We start from the raw sequence: 24339 nt of genomic DNA on the forward strand, positions 1-24339 counted from the left end.
TCTCCGTTGCTATGTGTTTGTTTGTCATTGTTTTTATGTTCTACTTATGAGAGAAATCATACAGTATTTGACTTTCTCCCTCTGGCTTATTTCACTCAGCATAGTACCTTCAACGTCCATCCATGTTGTCAGAAATGGCCAAATTTCATCATTTCTTATGGCTGAGTAGTATTCCATTGTGTATAAATACCACATGTTCTTTATCCATTTGTCCTTTGATGGGCACCTAGGGTGCTTCCAAGTCTTGGCTATTGTGTATAATGCTGCAATGAACATAGGGGTGCAGGTATCTTTATGCCTTTGTGTTTTCAAGTTCTTTGGATAAATACCCAGCAGTGGGATAGCTGGATCATATGGTAGATGTGTTCTTAATTTTCTGAGGATACTTCATACTGCTTTCCATAGTGGCTGCACCAGTTTGCACTCCCACCAGCACTGTACAAGTGTTCCCATCTTTCCATATCCTCTCCAACATTGGTTGTTTCCTGTCTTGTTAATTATAGCCATTCTGACCAGAGCGAGGTGATACCTATTGTAGTTTTGATTTGCATTTCCCTGATAGCTAATGATGTTGAGCATCTTTTCATATGCCTGATGGCCATCCGTATATCTTCTTTGGAGAAATCTCTGTTCAGATCTTTTTCCCATTTTTTAATTGGATTGTTGGTTTTATTGTTGTTGAGTTGTATGAGTTCTTTGTATAATTTGGATATTAACCCCTTATCTGATATATGGTTTGTAAATATCTTCTCCCAATTATTAGCTTGTCCTTTTGTTTTGTTGATGGTTTCCTTTGCTGTGCAGAAGCTTTTTAGTTTGATGTAGTCCCATTTGTTCATTTTTTCTTTTGTTTCCCTTGCCTGGTCAGACATGGGACTTGAAAATATGCTGCTAAGACTGATGTCAAAGACCGTACTCTAGAAGTTTCATGATTTTGGGTCTTACATCCAAGTCTTTAATCCATTTTGAGTTGATTTTTGTGCAAGGTGTAAGGGAATGGTCTACTTTCATTCTTTTGCATGTGGCTGTCCAGTTTTCCCAACACCATTTATTGAAGAGACTCTCCTTTCTCCATCGTATGCTCTTGGTTCCCTTGTCGAATATTAGCTGTCCATAAATGTGTGGGTTTATTTCTGGGCTCTCGATTCTGTTCCATTGATCTGTGTGTCTGTTTTTGTGCCAGTACCATGCTGTTTTGGTTACTATGGCTTTGTAGTATATTTTGAAATCAGGGAGTGTGATACCTCCAGCTTTGTTCTTTTTCTCAGGAATCCTTTGGCTATTGGGGGTCTTTTGTTGTTCCATATAAATTTTAGGGTTCTTTGCTCTATTTCTGTGAAAAATGTTGTTGGAACTTGGATAGGGATTGTGTTGAATCTATAGATTGCTTTAGGAGGTATGTGGTCCCACAACTTTCTAGCTGCATGATTTGGGGCAATGTTCTTAACGTCTCTGTACCTCAGATTATTTGTTTGTAAAAAGAAATAATAGTGCTATTTCACAGGGTTTTCATGAGGGATAAACCAGTTAATATATGCAATGGCCTTAGAACAAGGCCTGGCACATAGTTAGTTCAAATTATTGTTTGCTAAATAAATTAAATTTTAAAAAGTACTTGGCACCCAAAGGTGTTCAATAATAATGATAATTACTCCTATCATTATACTGATTTCAAGGTCTCCCTCAAGTAGTTTACAAGTATATATAAGTGAGAGTTAAAAAACGTGTGGTTTCACTTTAAGCAGTTAGCATTTTGTAGGTCCTAAGTGTGATGCTGGTAAGCAAAAATTTTACACGTCACCTGAAATGCTAAGAATGGATCCTAAGAATATATTCTGACAATTGTCTTTCTCAGAGCCTCCTTTACATCTCTGTTCCTCAGACTGTAGATGAGGGGGTTCAACATGGGGATCACCACTGTGTAGAACAGAGACACCACCTTGTTCTGGTCAATTGAGTAGCTGGACTTGGGCATGACATAAATGAAGGTAATAGTTCCATAGTAGAGAGCAACTGCAGTGAGGTGGGACGTGCAGGTGGAGAAGGCCTTGTGTCGTCCTTCAGTGGAACGCATCTTCAGGATGGTGATGAGGATGCAGACGTAAGTGAGAGCTATGACAAACACAGTAACCACGATGATGGAGCCAGAAGAAATAGAAGGGATAATTTGAATAATGGAGATATCCGAGCAGGCAAGTTTCAACAAAGGGGAGAAATCACAGAAAAAATGATCTATTTGATTTGGTCCACAGAAAGACAGACGCAATAGACAGCTAGTAAATGTCCAAGCATTCACACACCCACCCAGATAGGAAGTCCCCACAAAGAGAATGCAGATTCTCGGAGACATGTGGGTGGAGTAGAACAGGGGAGAGCAGATGGCCACATAGCGGTCATAGGCCATGGCAGCCAGCAGGAAGCACTCAGCTGTCCCAAATGTGACCACAGAATAGAGCTGAGCTTCACAGATAGTGACTGGGAGGGCCATTTCATGTCCAAGGAATCCTACAAGCATTAGAGGTGTGACTGATGTGGAATAGCCGATGTCCACAAAAGCCAAATGGCTGAGGAAGAGGTACATGGGAGAGTGAAGCTGGGAACAGCTTCTTATTAGAGTGATTATGCTTATATTGCCTACTAAGATGGCAGCATAGATTCCTAGAAATATCACAAAGAATATGACACAGAGTGTAGGGTCCTTTGTTAGCCCCAAAATGATGAACTCTGTCACACTGGTGCGGTTTCTCACCATCTCTTTTGTGAATTTTTCCTGTTGAGGAAAATGGGAATGTTCATTAGTTTTGTGCTTTCTTTCAACGCATTCCTGGTGTTCTTTGATTATGCCTCAGACTCATTTACAGTGATTTCGTCCTCTGCCCAGCCTGTAAATATGGTGCTCACAGGACTTTTTTTCTTTGCATAAAAGGAAAAAGATATGATCTCACTTTCTGGGATCTCAGTTATATTCTTTTCTTTATCTAATACTTATTTTAAAACACATCTCTAACCTTGTCTCCTAAACAGATCTCTCTCCCAAGGTCCAGAACTACAGTTTCAATTATGTATTGGAAGTCTCCAATTGGAAATCCAACAGATACTCCAAACTCAGCTTCCTCCATACTAAACTCATCCTTTTCTTGGACCAGTTTTCCTATATTCTATATCTGTGGAATGACAAGACTGTCCACCCAATCTCTCACGTCTGAAATGTGAGAATCATCCCAGCCTTCTTCTTCTCATTGTCCCACATCTAATAAAAATCCTACTGATTCTACCTACATTTTAGCTCCCAATTTTATTTCTTCATCTCCTCACTTCCATTCGTAGCGTCCCTACTTTAGTCAAGGCCCTGGTCATGCTCCTCTTTATTGTATTTATCTGTTTACCTTCTGTATTCATTCTTATCCCCTTAAAATTCACAGTACATCTGCCACAGTGATCTCTTGCCAAAGTGAAAAAAATAGATGATGCCAAAGGGATTCTTTTAAGTCTTTCAGTGCTTTCTCAAGCCTTCAAGATGAAACCTAAGCTTTTTAGCACAGCACAGTGCACACTTTCTGATACATGCCCTGCTGTAATTAATGATTGGGAAGTGTGAAGTGTAAATAAGCAAACAACAACAAAAACCATAACCTAGTATAAATAATGGCAATCTAGACATCTTCAAAACTGTATGTATGTTTCTGCTGTATGTATCAGAAAGTGCTACATACATACCAGAGAGATTGCTGGTCTCTCAGGTTATTTCCATCCAACATGCACTCATCCAACCTTCCTGAACCATTTAGAGTCCCCACAAGGCAGTCCAGTCTCTTTTGCCTTTGTTCCTTTTTCTCCTGTTTGGATAGCTCCCAACCTCCCACCATGATTACTCTGGGTTATTTGTACTCATTCTTCAAGATTCGTTTCTCTCCAAAGCCTTCTCTGACTTTTAAGCATTAATCAGATAACTTTTATTTGTGTTGACATCAGTTTTGAAGATGTCTAGATTGCCATTATTTATACTAGGTTATGGTTTTTGTTGTTTGCTTACTTGCGCTTCACTCTTCCCAATCATTAGTTACATATTCTTGTCAATAACTGTGTATTTTATCCCTGTATCACATAACTAGTGCATGGGAATAAAATGCGCTGAAGAAAAATTTGTTAAGAGTGAATGCATGATTGTTGTAATGAATATGCTGTGGGGTACCACAGAGAATATAACTGGGTTCCCTGTCCAGAGGAAACAGGCCTTGTAGAGAAGAAAGACACTGAAGATAGTAATAATAGTATAAGCAAAGTAATAGCTTATTTTGATTCTAAATAAAAATTGTACAACCATGTTGGTGAAAAACACTTTAAAATTCAAAAGAAACATTACTCTCAAATCTGGCTACTATCACACAGGTCAAGTATTATACATTTGGTAATTTTTTCCAGGAATTTTTCGCTTTGGATATATTTTAAGATAGCTTTTTATAACATTGTAGATAAATTTTTCATACTGGTATTTTTACTTTACGTTTCAGAAGAAGAATTTTATAACATTATATTTCTTCACAAACATAATTTTTGAGATCTGCATGATAATGCATTGAGTGACTAGATCTTAATTTAATCATCCACTAATTTTGCACATTTAAATGTTCACAACTTTTTACTATCAGAACTACTAATCCCACAAATTGGATGAAGCGTCAGGAGGATAAAATAAAATGTAATACATTTTTAAATTAATTCCATTCCTAGGTATTTTTCTTAAGGCATAACTCAAAAGAAGTAAATTCTATGCTCTAAGGTAAGTGTATCTCCGTGATTTGCAATCATGAAAATCCTAAACCAAGGTGCTCAATGGTCAATGTTTTGTTGAGTCTTGGCTGCATTTTCATTAAAAAGCTTATTACCTTCATGTATTGCCCTTGTGTTGTGACAAAGGCAAAGTTCCTGTGTTTTGAAGCAGTCCTGAGACAGTAAAATTAATGATAAATAATAAGGGAAGACCCAGAGAAATTACTACAGTCTAATCCAAAAATTCCAGGGCATACTAAAGATTCAGTGAAAATTAGAAAAGAAAGTTATATTTATTAAAAGTATAAATTTTTTAAAATATTTCTTTCAAATATTATAAAATAAAAAGTTTTAAATTGCAATTTATTTTAGTGATCTGAAAATTTCTCTCTTGCCCATATTTTCTTTCCATTAATTTCAGCTGAATAACAATTCCTACAGGTAAGATTTACAGATTTACAAATACTTTGTGCATGCATTTTCTTTTAATTTTTTTACATGTAATTAACAACTAAAGAAAAACTCACCAACAAATCTTTAACAATCCTTCACAATCTATTTGGATTTATTTTAATTTGGGGGCATTTGTAAGTAGTATTTACATATTTGTAATCATAGTATATATTACATTTTGTGACTTACATTTTTCCTTAATATTGTCAGTAAAATAATCCAAAATTCCTGAGTAATCTTCATAACCAAAATACTAGATGGAATATATATATCAAACTCCTAGTATGGTATTCACAGAGTTTCATAATGTATCCCTGATTACTTTTCTAAGCTTATCTCCCAGATATGCTTCCTTGAAACTTTTGTGCTTTTAAGAGTCACGTTAACATGACACTGGAATTTTCTGCTCAGTGTTATTGGTTCTAATTTTCATAGAAAGACTGCTAACAACATTATGTCAGTTCTTAAGATTTTTAACATTTATCATAAATGATAAATAGTACCAATTATCTTCAAAGTGTCTTAATTTCTTAAAAATTTAATTTTTTTTACTTTAGAATAATAAATCATTTAGTATGTCCAATGGTGGGACTTAGTTCTTTGGCTGAATGAATTGTGAGGTATAATGAACTGAATAGGTGAGAACCTGCAGCTCATTAAAGAGTGTGTTCTATCTCTTCTCTGACTGATCTTCATTAAGTGCACTTAGATTACTGTAATAACAGGCAGCTTACTGCCATTGGTGTTACTTCTATCATTCAAAGTCTGTTTTTAATCTTTATCAACTGATCCCTTATGAGTTTAATGGTACAAACCATCTCCTTTCTATTAAGAAAACTTCGAAGTATTTGAATACAGCTAGTGTGCCTATGCTGCCTTCCTTCTTCTAAAATTAAGCATCTGTAATTCCTTTGGCCACTATACCTGTGGCCAACTTTTCAGATCACTCCCAATTTTCCTTGAAAGCCTCTGAACATACTCTGGTCTGAGGAATGGCGCCAAGCACTAAGCAGCATTAGTACTGTTTGCCTTCTGACTGAAGCTGTGTGAGCCTCAATCTGTGCTGACAGCAGAGTCATGGAGACTGGAGCCAGAAAACTCAGATCCTGGGCCACCTTGGGACAGCTGTTTTAACTTGTACCTGACACTTAATTTCTCTGACTCGGTTTTTCCATTCATAAATGGGAATAATTGGCCCTATAGTGCAGCTTTGTTGTGAGATGAAAAGAAATGAAATCTGTAAAGTACTCAAAGGTGTTTGGTCATACGTGGTAGGTAAAAAACTATTTTTCATTAAGTAAAAATGAAGTGTTGGTAGATTTTCGATTATTTAATTTTCAATGAGAAGCATAATATAATTTTTTTCCAACACTTGTCAGGAGAATTTTACCACAAATCCAGAAAAAAGTCAGGAAGTACAGTAGCTGATGCCTTCTTAGCTCTGAACTATGCCATCCAGATGCATAATACGACAGCTGATTCTTGTTTCCTCTCCACTGGTCACCTAGAGTTCTTTTTAGAGCTCTTTCTTTTGGCATCCCATTAATGCTTGTCCACCTGGGTCAGGATCTCTGACTCTCAGCTATCCTTTCATTCAGTGCATGGGTCACTTTTGATGATGAAAAGAGGGCATAGGCAAGCCTCACCCAACCTGAATATTAGGTGGTTTCTTCCTGATTTCCTTTTCAGAGTTTCAGTTACACAAGCTTAGCAGTGGCTTTGGCTGCCGCAGACCATTTGCACTGCTCTGAGGACTGCTGGGCAGTTTGATTTGGGTGCCCAGAATGTCCATTCTGCCGTGCATCTCTTGCTGAGGCTACAGTTTCCACAGGGTCAAGAGCTAAAGTTGGTGAGTTTCTTTTATTTCTAATTTCTCCCTGAGCAAGTAAAAATTTAAAGAAAATCCATGAACGTTACACTCACCTTTCAGAACCAGAATTGTTGATGCTGAATTCCAAAGAGAACTTCATAAAGCAGATGTTTTCCACTGAGTTTTATAAGTATAGTGGGCTGCATACTCGACAATGTAAACCACTGAATACTCTGATGGGTCAAGGAACATAGTTACGTACATGGTGTGAGGATGAGGGTGGGTGTCTTTGTGTGTGTGATGAGAAGGAAAGGAAGGCTTTAACGGAACATGACAAATCCCCTAAGGCTGTTATTCCTAGCCCCTTTGAGAAAACGGTCCTTGAATTTGTTGTGGAGAAATGACTTGTGGAGCCGAGTGACTCATTAAGGCCAGACTACCCTCCACAAAGGGGCACCTATACGCCATGATGTTATTTGAAATTCCTTCTTCCTTGTTTAATGAAAATGAAGGGGAAAGTTCTTGGTTTTCCCGAAGCATGCCCAACATTCAGGACAATTATCCTGTCTGCTTGATTGGTGTCAGTAGGATGATGCCCAGGTACTTTCCAATTAAAATAAAATTTGATTTGAATTGAAACGGAGCATTAGAGTTGAAGGAGGGAACAGTGAGGAAAAAAATTATTACTTTGACTTAGTGACTATTTAGCTGTAGAAAAAAATTAAGACGATGTTTTCTGGAATTCAGTATACACAGGGTTGTCTCCTATTTAAGTGCCCTGGAACTCATTTCTTCCCACTCATCAATAGAACAATGCAAGAAGTTCTTCTTACACATCAAAGCACCCATATTCCCTTGAAGCAGCAGGAAATAGCCAAATACATTAGGTATCTCACCTTTCTTTACATGTCTCTAAGGGATACCTTTGGATCCATGATTCCTGTGGCTCTTTTGACAAGTTCTGGTGAGTAGAGGCATCTCAAAGTGATTTATTTTGCTTATGCAGCCACCATTTTTCACCCTCAAGTTCCATTCAGAGTTGAACTCAATTACTTCTTGCACCATTCCTTTGTCCCAGGCCCTTCTAGGATTGTCTGATCCCATGTGGGAATTTGTCCTTCAGCCTAAAACCATCAAAATATTTTCTGCAGTACATAAGCTGCCTCACTTCATCAGTCCTATTCAAAAGTACTTAAAATTTTTAATAGAGTGGATTCCAACATCAGAATAATAAGAAGCAGGTGCCAAATCTCCAGAACTATGGTTGTCAGAAGATCTGCATCCTGTTCAGTTCTTCTTCAACATGAAATTGATTTATTGGTCTTTTTGGTCAGTGGCAGTGACCAGTACTCTATAAGCTCTGAGAATTTGTACATCCATCATTCTTTTAATCATTGGTTTATACAGCCTGTCAACCAACTAAATTGGGTCCCCACTCACCAAAGCACAAAACAAAACAAAACAAAAAACTCCAACCCATATGGAATTTGTCACATAATGTAAGCAGTAGTCCAATGAAGACATCTAGAAGCTGTTTCAGAAATGTAGGAGAAAGAATGACTAACTTTGCCTCTTCCCTGGTCAAGGAAGTTGGCATAAATAGAAGGTCCAGGTATTAACAAAAGATGTATTTCCAAGTATCCTGGTGGAAGCTTTGTCCAGAGACTTGGACAAAGAATTATTGCACTAGAAATTTGACTGGACATGGAGAGAAAAGTCAGTGCCAGCAGGGCTCTAATTCCATTTCTGTAGATAAAACAGTCCCCTTAACTGAAGGCATTAGATAATGGGGAGAAAGCCATGGAGTTCTATGAGTAAGTAAGCAGAAACAAATCACAGTCCACTGTTACTCAAAATGTAGTCCATGGACTGGTGCCAGTTGGCAGTTTATTATCAGTCCATGATGCAATAAGGACAGAATTTGAGGGTAACCATGATACCAACACTGATATCAGTTTCCCTACATTAAACCCAGCATATATGGGGTTAAAACCAAAACACTCATTCCCTGCTTGCTCCCTGGCTTCCTGGATCCAGAATCCACTATCCTCTATGGAGACATACACCACCAAAGACAAGCATCTGGATTCATTATCTCCGCCCCACAAAGAGATACAGGCTGATGGGAAAGCTGCTGACCAGCAAGGTCATGGGCTCCCTCCTCTCTGCAAGTAGTCTCAAGGCCAAAGACAGGCTGGTGGGAAAGCTCCAACTAGCAAGGCCATATGCTCCGACCTCCCTTACCTAAAACCCCAAATAAAAACCCTTCCTTTTAGCTTTTCAGGGAGTTTTGGATTTCAGCATTTGCTGCCCTCTCTCCTTGCTCAGTGCTGTGCAATAATAAAATTCCTACTTTCTTCCACTACACCCGATGTCAGAGATTGGCTTGCTGTGCAATGGGTGAGCAAACTCACTTCAGGTTCGATATCAACCATTTATGCTTACTGACAGACGAGGAGTGTGGGTTCATGTCTGGGAACTGAACCTGGGCTGCTGAAGCAGAGGGTACCAAACTTAACCACTAGGCCACAAGGGCTGGCCCATTTATGCACTTTTTATAGCAATTTGAGAGAGTAATTTAAGTTTGTTGAATGTAACAGTTAAAACTTGGGTTCAGGACCAGCAAGCTGGTGTAGTGGTAAAGTTTGCATGCTCCAATATGGTGGACAAGGTTCCCGGGCTTGGGTCCCAGGCATGGACCTAGTACTGCTTGTCGAGCCATGCTGTGGAGGGATGCCACATAAAGTAGAGGAAGGTTGGCACAGACGTTAGCTCAGAGCCAATCTTCCTCACACACACACACACAAAATTGAGTTTATAATTTTCTATTTTAGTTTTTCTTATTTAATATTTTTAGAAATTCTGGCTTTTTATCTTTCTAAAAATTATCAATGCGTGGAGACTTGGAAAAAAAATGATGCTCTAATTGAATAGTTTAAAAAACAAATGTGGCCTTTATAACCAGAAGACCTGGGTCCAGTTTAAGGTGTATGAACTCAGGAAAACTGTTTAACCTCTTAGAGACTCGATTTCAATATCTATAAAATGGATTTAATAATTCCTATCTCATATGCTGGTTATAATTTTAAGTGAGATAGCATATAATTACATATAAAAGTTAATTGAAGTTATTTATGTGTCTCAAACATGTGACAAATAGAACAAAGTGACTCAGTTTGTTGACTCTGATAAATCACATTCATCAAGTTGAGAGATTATTACCTTTTGCAGATTATTCTACTTCCTCCTCAGTCCCAAACTTTTCCTCCTTTGAGATTTATGGTATTCCAACTGTGGCACCTCCTGTCTGCCCCATTGATCTCCCTGCTTCTCCTCATTCCCTGAGGACTTTAGCACCTGCATCACAATTTTCCTCTCCATCTCTGTCTTTGTCATCAGCAAGGGCAACTTCTAACCACTTGAATGTCTTAACCGATAACCTGACCTCAAACTTCTTCTACTTTCTTGACTCCAATAACTTTCATTCATCCACACTCTACTTATGAAAATTCTATCATATTTATACCCTAAATCTCAATAATTATCAGTTCTATTCCACCACTTAAATAGAAATACATAAAATTAAAAATATGACTTTAAGTCCTTATTAGACAAAGGCCAACAGAATCAAACATGTAGTCCAACAAAATCAAGTTTATTGGCTCAACGCAGAGCGAGAGGGCTCTTCAAAGCACCTTCATGTTTTTCAACAATGGCGAGAAGGCACATGCCTTCTGAAAAGTTTGGATTCTTATCAAAGGATTGTGAGGAAGGGGCTAGGGGATTTGGGGATCAGTTCTTGACTGGTTGTTGTTTCTGAGGTGAGATTAGGAGAAGGGACTAATCTAGGATTGGACACTGTCATGAGATGATGGCAATTCAGCAATTGGATGTCTCCAGCATTAGGTGAGAATAGCACATCAGACCTGGGTGCGTTATTGGTAAGAAAACAGTAGTCACTAAAAAATTAGATCATTTTAGTGTTTTTACAGCTGCTGCATAAACTTGGAAGAAACGATGTTTTGTCTTAACTTCATAGCTAGACTGCTTGGTGTCTGTCCAAGCAGCCTCATGAATGACAAGGATGCTTTCGTTTTTCATCCCTAACAAGTTATGTTTTTCTGCAAATATTTATTTCCTTTTATTTACTAAATTTATTGAAATAAAATTGTTAATAATATCCATTTGTAACCATCTTAATAGCTACAGAATGTGTAGTTATGCTCCCTTTCAGGTCTTATTTAGATTATTAATATTTTTACTTTCTTCTTGATTAATATTCCTATTGACTGTTCAATTTTATTAATCTTTTCAAACAATGAAATTACAGACTTGTTTATTTTCTCTATGGGACATAATTTCTATTTCTTTGATCTATGTTCTTTCATGTTTTATACTTTTTTTAATTTATTTTTTTCTTTTTCATGCTTCTTGAGATGGAAGCTTATACTTTTGCTTTCAGTCTTTTCTTGAGGTTGGTTGCCAACACTTTATCCTGAGTATGGGGCATATTTTCCCTTTTTTTCCCCATATGCTAGTAATTTTGAATGATGCCATGGATATTGTGAAGGATAGGTTATGGAGAGTCTGGATTGTGTTATATTTCTCTCAAACATAGTTATTGTGTGAATGTACCACAATTTCTTTACCTGTTCAGTCAATGATGGACATTTGAGGATTTTGTAGTTTTTGGCAATTATGAATAAAGCTTCTATAAATATCTCCATACAGGTCTTTGTGTGGATATGTGTTTTCATTTATCTTGGATAAAAACCTAGGATTGGAATTGTTAAGTGTTATGGTTAGTGTATGTTTAACTTTATAGGAAACTACAAACTTTTTCTCAAGATGGCTGTACCATTCTCAAAATGGCTGTACCATTTTGCATTCCCACAAGCACTGTATTTAAGTTCTGTTTGCTCTGTGTCCTTTCCAGCACTTGGTATTGTCAATAAAAAAGAAAAGAAAAGAAAGGCCATCCTAATACGTTTGTAGCATTAACTCATGTATTTTAATTTGCATTTCCCTAGTGACCAATTGTGTTCAACATCATTTCAAGTGCTTATTTGCCATCTGTTAGGTCTTCTTTGGTGAAGTGTCTGTTCAAATCTTTTACCTATTTTTAAAAAGTGAGTTTCTTGTTCTCATATCATTGAGTTATGAGAGTTCTTTATATATTCTGGGTCCAAATCATTTAATAAATACGTGTTTTGTAAATATTTTATTTCAATTTGTGTCTTCTCATTTTATTTTCTAACAATGGCTTTTGAAGTTATGAAAGCCTTAATTTTTCTCAAGTCCAATTTATCTATTATTTTTGTGGTTCATGTGTTTGGTGTCATATTTAAGAAAATTTTTCCTCAGCCCAGGTCAATAAAATTTACCTATGCTTTCTTTTTCTTGAAATATTATAACGATGGTTTACATTTCATTCTAAGATACATTTTGCCTTAATTTTTGCTTTATGTGTGAAGTAGGTATTGGGATGGGATATTTTTTAATGGTTGTTGAGTTCTTCCAGCACACTTCATTGAAAATCTTTTCTCCATTAAATTTCATTGTCTTCTCTTTAAAAAAGTCAATGGACAAAATATGTATAGATCTATTTTGAGGACTCTCTATTCTGTTCCGTTGATCTATATGTTTATCCTTACGACAATACTGCAGTCTCTTGATTACTACAACTTTATGGTAAGCCTTGAAATCAGATAATAGGAGTCTTTCAAATTTATTTTTGCTTTGCAAAATTGTTTTGACTACTCTAGGTCCATTTCTTTTCCATATAATTTTGGAATGTTTGTCAATTTCTACAAAAAATTACCAAAACTTTCATTGCTATTGCATTGAATCTATAGATCACTTTAGGGGACAGCTAACATGGTAACATTGGTGCTGTTGTAAATGGTACTGACTTTAAAAAATTTAATTTGTTTTTCACTTTCAACTGTTCATTGCTACTATACACTTGATTTTTTATTTCTGTATATTGACCTTGTATGCTGTGACTTTGTTAAACTAAATTATTCTAGTCACTTTTAAAAAATTACCAGTTAGCAGCTTAAAGCATACACATACACATGCATACACATATACTTAGTACACACATATTTTCATTTCTAGTTTACTTCATCCCTTCATATAAAGCCACATTATAGCCTGGAATTATTTCTTAGAGCTTATTATTTTTTCTGATCATTTATCTGCACTTTCTTATTTTCTGCATAAACAATCATCTCATATGACACTCTATTTCTTTATGTCCAATCATTATGCCTTTATTTCTTTTTCTTGCCTGATTGCTCTAAGACTTCCAATACTATGTTAAATAAGAGAGGTGAAAGTGGGCATGCTTGTCTGCTTCCTGGTCTTAGAGGGATAGCTTTCAGTTTTTCTCCATTGAGAATGATATTAGCTGTGGGTTTGTCATATATGGCCTTTATTATGTTGAGGTATCTTCTTTCTATATCTGTTTTATTTAGAGTTTTTACCATAAATGGGTGGTGTTTCTTGTCAAATGCTTTGTCAACATCTATTGAGATGATCAAGTGATTTTTATTCTTCATTTTGTTAATGTGGTGTATCACATTGATTGATTTGCAGATGTTGAACCATCCTTTCATCACTGAAATAAAACCCACTTGATCATAATGTGTCGTCTTTTTAACGTATTGTTCTATTTGATTTACTAGTGTTTTGTTGAGGATTTTTGCATCGCTGTTAATCAGTGATATTGTCCTGTAGTTTTCTTTTTTTGTGTTGTCCTTGTCTGGTTTTTGTATCAGGATAATATTGGCTTCATAGAATGCGTGAGAAAGCCTCCCCCCTCCTCAATTTTTTGGAATAGTTTGAGAATGATAGCTATTAAATCTTCTTTGAATGTTTTGTAGAATTCACCAGAGAAGCCATCTGGTCCTGGACTTTTATTTTTGGGGAGGTTTTAAATTACAGTTTCAATCTCCTTACTGGTGATGTGTCTATTCAAATTCTCTATTTCTTGATCCAGTTTTTGAAGTTTGTATGATTCTAAGAATTTGTCCATTTCTTCTAGATTGTCCAATTTGTTGGTGTATAGCTTTTCATAGTATTCTCTTATAATCTTCTGTATTTCTGAGGTGTCCGTTTTAATTTCTCCTCTTTCATTTCTGATTTTACTTATTCACTTTTCTTGGTGAGTCTAGCTAAGGGTTTGTCAATTTTGTTTGTCTTTTCAGTTGACCAGCTCTTGGTTTCATTGATTTTTTTCTCTTGTTTTCTTAGTCTCTATTTCATTTTTTTCTGCTCTGATTTTTATTATTTCCTTCCTTCTGCTGTTTTGGGGCTTTGTTTGTTCTTCTTTTTACAGTTCCTTTAGGTGCACTGTCAGATTGTTTATTTGGGATTTTTCTTGTTTGTTAGGTAGGCCTGAATTGCTATAAACTTCCTTCTTAGAACCACTTTCACTGTATCCAATAGATTTTGGCATGTCATGTTTTCATTTTCATTTGTCCCCGGGAATTTTTTTATTTCTCCTTTGATTTCTTCATTGATCCATTGTTCAGTAGCATTTTGTTTAATCTCCACATTTTTGTGGCTTTTCCGGTTTTCTTCCTGTAGTTAATTTCTAGTTTCATACATTTTTGGTCAGAAATGGTGCTTGGTATTATTTCGATCTTCTTACATTTATTGAGACTGGTTTTGTGGCCTAATATGTGATTAATCTTGTAGAATGTTCCATGTGCATTTGAAAAGAATGTGTTCTGTGATTTTTGGATGGAATGTTCTATATATGTCTACTAAGTCCATCCAGTCTAATGTGTCATTTAAGGCCAGTGTTTCCTTATTGATCTTCTGTTTTGATGATCTGTCCATTGGTGTAAGCAGAGTGTTACAGTCCCCTAATATTATTACGTTACTGTCTATTTCTCATTTTACGTCTGTTAATAATTGCTTGATATATTTAGGTGTTCCTATGTTGGGTGCATAGATATTTACAAGTGTTATAACCTCTTGTTGGATTTTTCCCTTTATCATTATGTAATGTCCTTCTTTATCTCTCGTTACAATTTTTTGTTTTAAAGTCTATTTTGTCTTATATAAGTATTGCGACTCCAGCTTTCTTTTCATTGCCATTTGCATGGAGTATCTTTTTCCATCTTTCACTTTCAGTTTGTGAGTGTCTTTAGGTCTGAAGTGTGTCTCTTGTATGCAGCATATATACGCGTCTTGCTTTTTTAATCCAATTGGCCACCCTATGCCTTTTGATTGGAGCATTTAGTCCATTGACATTTGAAGTAGCTATAGATAAAAATGTATTTATTGCCATTTTGTTACTTTTTTTTCTGGGTGTTTTAGTAGTTCTCTGTACCTTTATCCTTCTCTGGCTTTCTTCCTTTGTGGTTTCATGGCTTTCTTTAGTAATATGTTTGATTTCTTTCCTCTCACTTATTTGTTCACTTATTATAGGTTTCTCGTTTGTGATTACCATGAGGTTTCTATATAATATTCTACTTATATAGCAATCTATATTGAGTTGATAATCTCTTTAGCTTGACCTCTTTCTAAAATCTCTACTCTTTTACTCCCCTTCTCCCACATTTTAAGTTTTTGAAATCCTATCTAATCTCTTGTTTTATGTGTGTCTATCTATTACCCTGTTATCATTGAAATAGGTAATTTTAGTACTTTGTCTTTTAACCTACATATTATCTTCATAGGTGGTTAATCTGCTACCTTTACTGTATTTTTGTCTTTACTAGTAATTTTATTGCCTGTTTTGGGTATTTTTTTTTGATAATTTTCTTATCGTTATTTGTGGTCTTCTCTTTGCCACCTAAATAAGTCCCTTCATCATTTCTTGTAAAACTGGTTTCTTGGTGATAAACTCCTTTAATTTTTGCTTCTCTGGGAAGCTCTTTATCTCTCCTTCCATTTTGAATGATAACTTTGCTGTTTATAGTATTCTTGGCTGTAGGTTTTTTCCTTTCAGCACATGTCATGACAGTCTCTTCTAACCTGTAGGGTCTCAGCTGAGAAGTCTGCCGATAGCCTTATGGGCTTTCCTTTGTGTGTCACTTGTTGCCCTTCTCTTGCAGTTTTTAGAATTTTCTCTTTATCTTTAATTTTTGACATTTTAATTTATAATGTGTCTCAGTGTGGACCTGTTGGTGTTCATCTTGTTTGGTGCTCTCTGTGCTTCCTGTACTTGGATGTCTGTTTCCTTCCTTAGGTTAAGAAAGTGTTCACCTATTATTTCTTCAAATAAATTCTCTGCCCCTTTGACTCTCTCTTCTCCTTCTGGGACACCTATAATATGAATGTTAGTGTGCTTGATATTGTCCAGGAGTTCCCTTAGACTGTTTTCATTCTGTCTAATTCTTTCTTCTTTTATCTGTTCAGCTTGGGTGATTTCCTCTAATCTTTCTTTCAGCTCACTGACCTGTTCTTCTATATCATCTACTCTGCTGAGTCCCTCCAGTGAATTTTTCATTTCCAGTAATGTACTCTTCATCTCTAATTGGTTCTATTTCATATTTTCCAATTCTTTGTTGATCTTCTCACTACGTATATCCAGTCTTTTCCCAATATCAGTGAGCATCCTTATGAGTTTTTGTTTGAACTCTTTGTCACATAAATTGGTTATTTCTGTTTCATTTAGTTCTTTTTCTGGGATTTTGTCCTGTTCCCTTGCTTGGAATGTATTCCTTTGTCTCCTCATTATGCTTTTTTTTCTGTGCTTATATCTAGGTATTAGGTGAGTCAGCTGTGTCTCCTGATTTTGGATAAGTGACCTTATGTAAGAGATGCCTTTTGAGACCCAGTAGTGTGCTTCCCTCTTGTCATTAGTCCAAGTGATCCACTAGTGACCCCTGTGTGGGCTACTCGTGTCCTCCTGCTGCAGTAGGGTTGCTCTTACTGCTGGTATCCAGGAGTCTAGTCTTTCCCTCCCTGGCAGGCTGTTTGTAAATTGGGCTGGGGAGCTCCAATGCCATTGGCTACAAAGTCTAATAGGACACTCCTGTTGCAATTTTCCTGATAATTGTGTAGGTACTCAGTGTAGTGGGTTGCTAGCCTCAGGTTGCTAGCCTGTAGTTCTCAAGCCTTCAAGGCTGTTGTCAGCTCTCTTAGGATTGCAGCTGAGTGGGGCTAGCCATAGGCATGGGAGCAGCCATTTGTTTCAGGCTTTGGAATGTGGGACTCCTCCTCCTTGTGGCTGTTTGTGAATGTGCAGAAAATTTTAAGAAATCTATAACCATGTACTATAACTCATTTAGTAAGATCACAGTATACAAAGCATAATATACCAAAGCCATTTTATTTTCCTTTGCCAGCAGCAAACAATGTAGTGATTAAAACAGAAAAAATATATTTATAATGTGCTAAAATCCATAAATATTTAGGAATAAATTTATGAAAAGCTAAACAATACTTCTTCAAAAGAAATATAGAAACAAGAGAAATTAAAGAAGACATAAATAAATGGATAATAATATACCATGTTCATGGATTAGAAGATTCATTATTATTAAGGTACTATTTCTCCAAAAGTTGATCTATTGTTTCAATGTAATACAGATCAAAATTCTAGAAGGACCTTTTGTATAAATAGACAAGCTGATTCCATGTCGATGTGCAAACTAACCAGAAAACTTAAATTAACTTTTAAAAATGAAGAATAAAGTTGGAGGATTTACACTACATGACTTCAAGACTTACCATAAAGCTAAAATAATCAAGACAGTACAGTGTAGGGAAATAATAGACACACAGATCAAAGAAACAAAATGTCCATCAATAGATCCATGTATGTATGCGATTTATTAATAATATACTGACCAATTGATTTTGGACTAATGTTAAGGTCAATTCTATGGGGAAAGAATTTTCAGCATATGTTACTGGAGCAACTTCATATTTATATGGAAAAAGTGACCAACAAGCTTTACCTCGTATCAAAAATTAACTCAAAATCATCATAGGCGTAAATATGAAAGACAAAGCTATAGTATTCCTAGAGCTAAATATACAAAAGAGATCTTTGTAGATTTAGACTAGGCAAAGATTTTTTAGGTAGGACACAGACGCACAAACCATAAAAGAAATAGAAGAGACATATTGGAATTCACAAAAATTTTAAATGTTTAATTTTCAAACAGAAAAATCCAGAACTCTGAAAGAGAGAAAATGTCTGCAATACATATGCATGTAAAAGGTCTTGTATATAGGATGTATAGAACTTTTAGAACTGAAAAATAAGACCAAGAGCCTAAGTTTTAAAATAGGGAAAAGCTTTGAACAGGTCCTTCAAAAAGGAGATATACAGATAGACAGTAAGCACATGAGAAGATGCATAGCACCATGAGTCATCAGAGAAATACAAATTACAATGAAAAAGAGGTGCAATTATTAGAATGGCTAAAATTGAAGACCAATATCAAATGTTAATGTTTTGGAGCAATTGGAATTCTCCACATCACACGTGGAAATATAAAACCATATAACCACTGTAGAAACTGTAGTTTCTTAATCATGTAAATATTTGTACACATACCTGTGACCTAACATGCCCACTTTGTATTTAACTAAGACAAGTGAAAACAAATATTCATGCCCAGATTACTTGAATGTTCACAGATAGCACCTTTACTCAAAAAACCCCCAAAGTAGAAAAAACCTCAAAGCCCGGTAAGAAGTGAATGGATAAAAAAGTGGTGTATCCATATAATAGAATGCTACTCTGCAATAAGAAGAAGCAAATTACTGATACAAAAAACATGAATGAATCTCAAAATAATTATCTTGATAGAAAGATGTCAGATATAATGGAGCACATGCTATGTTACTCTAATTTAAAAGGCTCAAGAAAAAGCAAATTAATCTATATTGTCAAAAAGTAGATCAACACTTACTTGGGACCAGGAGCAGAGGGAAGCATGGACTGCAAATAGATGTGAGGAATCTTTAGAAGGTGATGGAAATGTTTTCTTGGTTTTTTTATTGTTATTGAAATGAATAACAAGGACGATTACTATCTGAAAAGATAATTTTTCTCTTCCAGAACACCTTCATCATTCATATAGTATTATTTTCGTATTCAAGAAAATGGGCTTTAAATTCAAACAAGTAATTACTACTTCCCCCTTATTTACTGATACTTTTGTCTATTTTCCCTTTACTGTGTCTCAACTGATGATATTCCTCTCTCTGTTCCTTGCCAGAAGCTGGTAGAGAAAGTTTAAATGATTTGAATTTAATTGGTGATTACTTTGCTTGACAGGGCTATCAAATTATTCTTTACTACTTTAATTTTTTGGCATATTTAGTTAATGCTATACCACAATTTCTTTTCTTTCTGCCTCAGAGATACTAAATGTTAAATTCCATGCAGGTAGACCTTTGGCTGTTTCTTACTTATATTTCTCATAGCCTAGGACAGTGCCTACAGTATAAGAGCACACTATATAATTTTTTTAATGAAAGGATAAATGAATGACTAATGACCTGTGTTAATGTTTCCAGGAAGATCGTTAAGAGTGTAATGAAGAAATTGTAACATCCACATACTTCTTCAAAATTGAAGTGAGGAGTGGTGGTGTCTGTAGCTCCATTTTATAGCAAGAAATGACACTGTTATTTTCATTACTCTCCTTGTAACTCACTTAACATTGCATTTGGAAGAGGAGTGGATGAAGATAATAGCAAAGATAGACTGGTGGTTTAGTGTAGAGAGACAGATCAGCAGCATTATGCTCCTCAATTGTCTTTGCAGATCATAGCACATGCATGCATAGAATATCAATGATGTGACTTCAGAATTCACTAACTGTATTCTGAATAGATGCATAAGAAAAAAATACCAATCTCTAGCAATCAGGGCCACTTAGCAGGAAGCAAAAATCCTAACACTGCAAGGAGCAAGTGCAATAAGACCCACAGAGAGAAATTCAGTCTATATGAGCATATGACAGACAATGATTGTTACAGGTTATAACTAGCCCATCAGAGAGAAGGAATCTGGGTCATTAATCAGAACCTGCTGTCACTATCTTATTTTTTTGAATTTTGAGTGTGTAATAAAGTACATACAGCTCTCATTCTTGTGTATACATTGAAACTCAATCTTATCACAAGTTCTCGAAAAGCAGAGACTTAGACAGAAATTCTTATGCAAGCAGTTTAGTGAGGAATGATCTCAGTGAAAACTGTAAGGATGAGAGAGAAGCAGGACAAAGCATGAGGTGAAGCCAGAAAAAGATGCGGGCTCTGCTGAAATGTACCTTTAGTCTGATCTCACAGGGAGCACTGGAGCATGATTGGCACCTCAGAGTTGTCCTAACTTGCAGCAACAGGGCGTTTTCATTGATGTTTCTAAATCATTGTTTCATTCAGTTGTTGGCCATGGGCCACCCTGGGAGTGAGGGCATGTACTCCTAGATAGTTCCAGTCAACTACATTCCTTTCAGCCAAGAGCAATTCTTAATAGAAGACATTAGCAGCTGGCTCTCAAAGAAGTTTAGTGAAGTGTTCAATGGACTAATAAGATGCAACTGGGAAAGGCATAAATGTGTCTACCTAGCTTCCAAAAATCCCAATTAATTGTTATCTATGACTATCTAGACTGCTACACCACATCTGTTAACATTGAGTTCTGGTGTCCAGAGCAGGCCCTCCAGAGTAAGTGCCTCACCTTATAGAATTCATTCTTAATGATTATAATTTCTCTCTTGGTTTTAATACATTATTCAAGCAAGGGGCTTCTTGGATGAGGTAGCATTTGTGCTGAACCTTAAAGAATGGATAAGAGTTTATGTGCATGAAGTTAGGAGAAGGGATTTTCAGACAGAGAGAATAGAGTACAGAAAGAGGAAATTACAGAATTTAATCAGGAGGTAGTGTGTTGACAGGTGTGCCTCAAGAGTTGAGGTTAGGAGAGCAGATATTGGAGATGGGACTTGGTAGAACAGAGGGTGGAAGGTTTTGAAGGCCAAGCTGATGAAACACGCAATTAGGAGTCATTTGTGGATATCATGTATGGCAGCGCAGTAACTGGGATTTGGATGAAAGGGGATTTTCCTCTGCAGTAAGGTCTTCTAAAGCAGAGTTGCCTCAGAAATCAATCACTGTGCTCATACTGTGTGTTAATCTTCTTGCTACTCACCTTCTTATGAATGTTTCCCCAGGCAATAGCTTCTCATGGCACACTATTCCCTTCTCCTGTGTATAGGGCAGAGGAGTACTTCAGATTTGGCCAATTTTCAAAATCATGAAATAAATGATATTTTTCAGGAAGTAAAATATCCCTAACAATATACCTATATCCCAAGATATATTTTTAACAAGTTGAATTTACATTATTTCAGTTGTTATTCAGAGAATAAGTGCAAACATCACTAAAAAGTCTCTGTGGTATATCAGGAGTTTAAAACTTTTTTGTGGATATCACATTGGGTAATAGATCCACAGAGCACAAAGCTCCTGGTTTCTAAAGCAGTAGTCTCAAGATAACGGTCCCCAGTGGCCCAAGGACTCATTAAAATCTTCATAGTACTGAGCTCCATCCTTAAAGAATGGAGAAGACACAACCTTTTATGTTATAGGAGATTCTAATGTCAGAGGGGACTCATCACAGGCGTCAAAAGGGAAAAACTGCCTTAAAACTTATTTGTGAATTATGAGATACGTGAAATCACAGGAAGAACTGCAAAAAATCATAGCTGAATTGTGAGATTGTAAGTTCTTCCTCCACTTAATCACGTTATTTTAAGAGACTTGAAAGTGATGTTCCTTCTGTACGAGGTGGTAATTTTAGGTTTTTTTCTCTTTAAATGATGAATATTCTATATCTTCTAATAGTCAAGTACTTGTAGGTATTAATAGTGTGCTGGAAAATATTAAAGAAACTATGAGCACAGATAAGCTGGAAATTAAGAATGTTGTCAATTCCCTACTCCTGGTAGAGATGGAATCCAGAAAACTACATGGGGGAAGCTTTGCAGAACTGCAAACAGAGAATAGGATGGCAAACTCAAGGCAAAAGCCAGGTGAATAAAGAGGAAAAGGCCTGGGAAAAGCAAACAGAGGGCTGAAAAACTGTTATAGGCATCTTGTTCTCCAGTGCCTGCCTGAAATGTTGGGAAGAATGGAAACAATGTCCTACTGACAATCTTCTGTCACAGCTGCATTGTAAGAATATGAAAGAAAAGAGTTTAACATCAACATATATGAAAAGAAAAGTATCATAAAATTCAAAAATTCTCAGCCAGAATTAAGGAGAAAAATTTTACAAATTACGTATGTTCTGATTTCCTGGAGATTTCCCCTTGGAGAGGCTTGCCAAGAATTTGTGGTAAATATGGGTGGAGTTGTACTGTTTTGATAAAGCTCCCATGGAGTTGCCGATATGCCATGTAGTAGATGACCACTTGTGTAGGTCAAGTGTGATTTGATTCTACAGTGAATAAGGGCAATAGCTAAAATGAGAAAATGATAGTCTCTTTCTCTTAGACTCTAAGCAACCACTGCTGGTATTTTCAGAAGTTTGTTTGTTCACCATTCACAAATTCAATTAGTGGGCATGTAGAAAGCTTCTGTACAGGCATTCACACTGCTGGGTGACAAGATCCATAAAACCTCTTTAGAGAGCCCCAACTATCTTTAGTACATGTCAAAATAAAATAAATGCTAAATAGAGATAAAAAAAAGGATTGTGGAGGAATTAGTAAATGCACCAAAATAATAATTACGAGCAGCTTTCTGGAAAAGAAGGAATTCTATTTTTCCTAGCATCATTGAAAGAATCTTACTCAAAAATCTACATTCACTAGACTTAGGCTACAAGATGGGGCGTACAAAATTTTAAAGATGGTCTCTGCCCTGTCTAGTATGGGAGTCAAGTTATTTAAAAAGTTTTTTTAAAAAAAGAAGAAAACTTCATCTTGATAAAATGGGATGTGATTCTAGAAGAAATTACTAATACAGCCAGGGAGGTTTAGGTAGACTTCTGAGGGGAGGTGACATTTGAATGGTCTTTTCAGGAATGCTAGGCTTTTAGCAGGCAGAGGAGGGCAGGAAAGACATTGTAAATTAAAGAAAATGAGTCTGAAAAGTAGAAGAGCCATGAAGGGCATAGGATGTTTGGGAAACAGTAGGATGTTCCCCATATAGGAGAGGATGACAGCAGGAGATGAGACTGGACAGCTAAGACCTAGAATGCCATGCTAGGACCCTTGCTCTGAGGGAGGCCTTATAATCAACCAGCCAAGCAAGTGGATCTCCAGACTCTCACTGTTTGCTGTAAATATACTGTGCATGTACACTTATGAACTGTATCGCCTTTAGCAAATTAAGTAACTCCTTAAGTCATAGTTTCCTCACTACAAACATGGTCAGAATAATAGCACTTATCTCTCAGGATAGCTATGAGGATATGTGAGATCATATAGCTGAAACATGCAATAAAGATTAGAAGTTTTAGAATTATCTACTGTGTAAGCAAAAGGTATCTAAAAGAAGACTAAAATGAAGAGATGCAGCATGATTGTAGAGTTAACACAGAAAAGCTGGTAGTAGGGGAAGGACAGGACAGGGAGAGGGAAAGACAAGATTGTTGCAATATCCAGATGAGCAGTAGAGTAGAATGAAGGACACATTTTTCAGTTAGGATCCTGGAATCTAGAAAATGTGAACAACAGCAGAGGATGAGTAGTGAAATTAATCCAAGGAAGGGCATGACAAATGAATAAAAGTCTGATCTAAGAAAAATGGAGGAGGGACAACTGAGGCAGGTGGAACACCATATACAAAGGCACAGCAGCATGGAAGAACACAATGTTTTGGAAAACAGAGGGTACTGGTTTGAGTGCAGGTTAGGTAGAGGGATGTGGTAGAGACTGAGCCAGGAGCAGTATGAACACAAAATATCGTGCTGGGATATTTGGATTTCCTCCTATAAGCAGTTTAGCCATTCACTATTTCTGACACTATCAGTGACTTAATATATCCTGTGTTTGGGAATTGAACACCTGGTCACAATGTAGTGAATAAAATAAAATTGCAGGACACTTGTGACTAATAGACAACCATGGAGGCACTATGTTCACCCTGTGGGATAGGCCCAGGATGATGGCAAAAGGAATAAATAAAAGAGGATAAGGATGCTTGCAAACAGACATCTGGAATTTTGAAGTGACTTATTGGATAAAAAGATCAGGGAGGAGCAAAAAAAATGGAGTCAGATTGTGGCTCCCTGATGTCTGTAATTAACTCAAATAGGAAGCACACGAAGAAACTCCAACATGTGGGGAAATATGGTTGGTTCTGTCTGAAAATCA

The 24339-nt window shown here is 36.4% G+C and overlaps 1 protein-coding gene across 1 annotated transcript; it reads right to left on the reverse strand.

Annotated features, from left to right (window-relative positions):
* Positions 1-1822: 1822 nt before the first annotated feature.
* Positions 1823-2752, reverse strand: LOC124225204 (olfactory receptor 491-like). Its single transcript, XM_046637714.1, has one exon. It carries the CDS (start codon positions 2750-2752, stop codon positions 1823-1825), a length of 930 nt encoding a protein of 309 aa, XP_046493670.1.
* Positions 2753-24339: the final 21587 nt, after the last annotated feature.

Source organism: Equus quagga, chromosome 14 (assembly GCF_021613505.1).
Source record: "Equus quagga isolate Etosha38 chromosome 14, UCLA_HA_Equagga_1.0, whole genome shotgun sequence".
Taxonomy (NCBI): Eukaryota; Metazoa; Chordata; class Mammalia; order Perissodactyla; family Equidae; genus Equus; species Equus quagga.

Coding starts and splice junctions, on each gene's coding strand:
- LOC124225204 (XM_046637714.1), bottom strand. CDS start 2,752: ATGGTGAGAAACCGCACCAGTGTGACAGAGTTCATCATTTTGGGGCTA.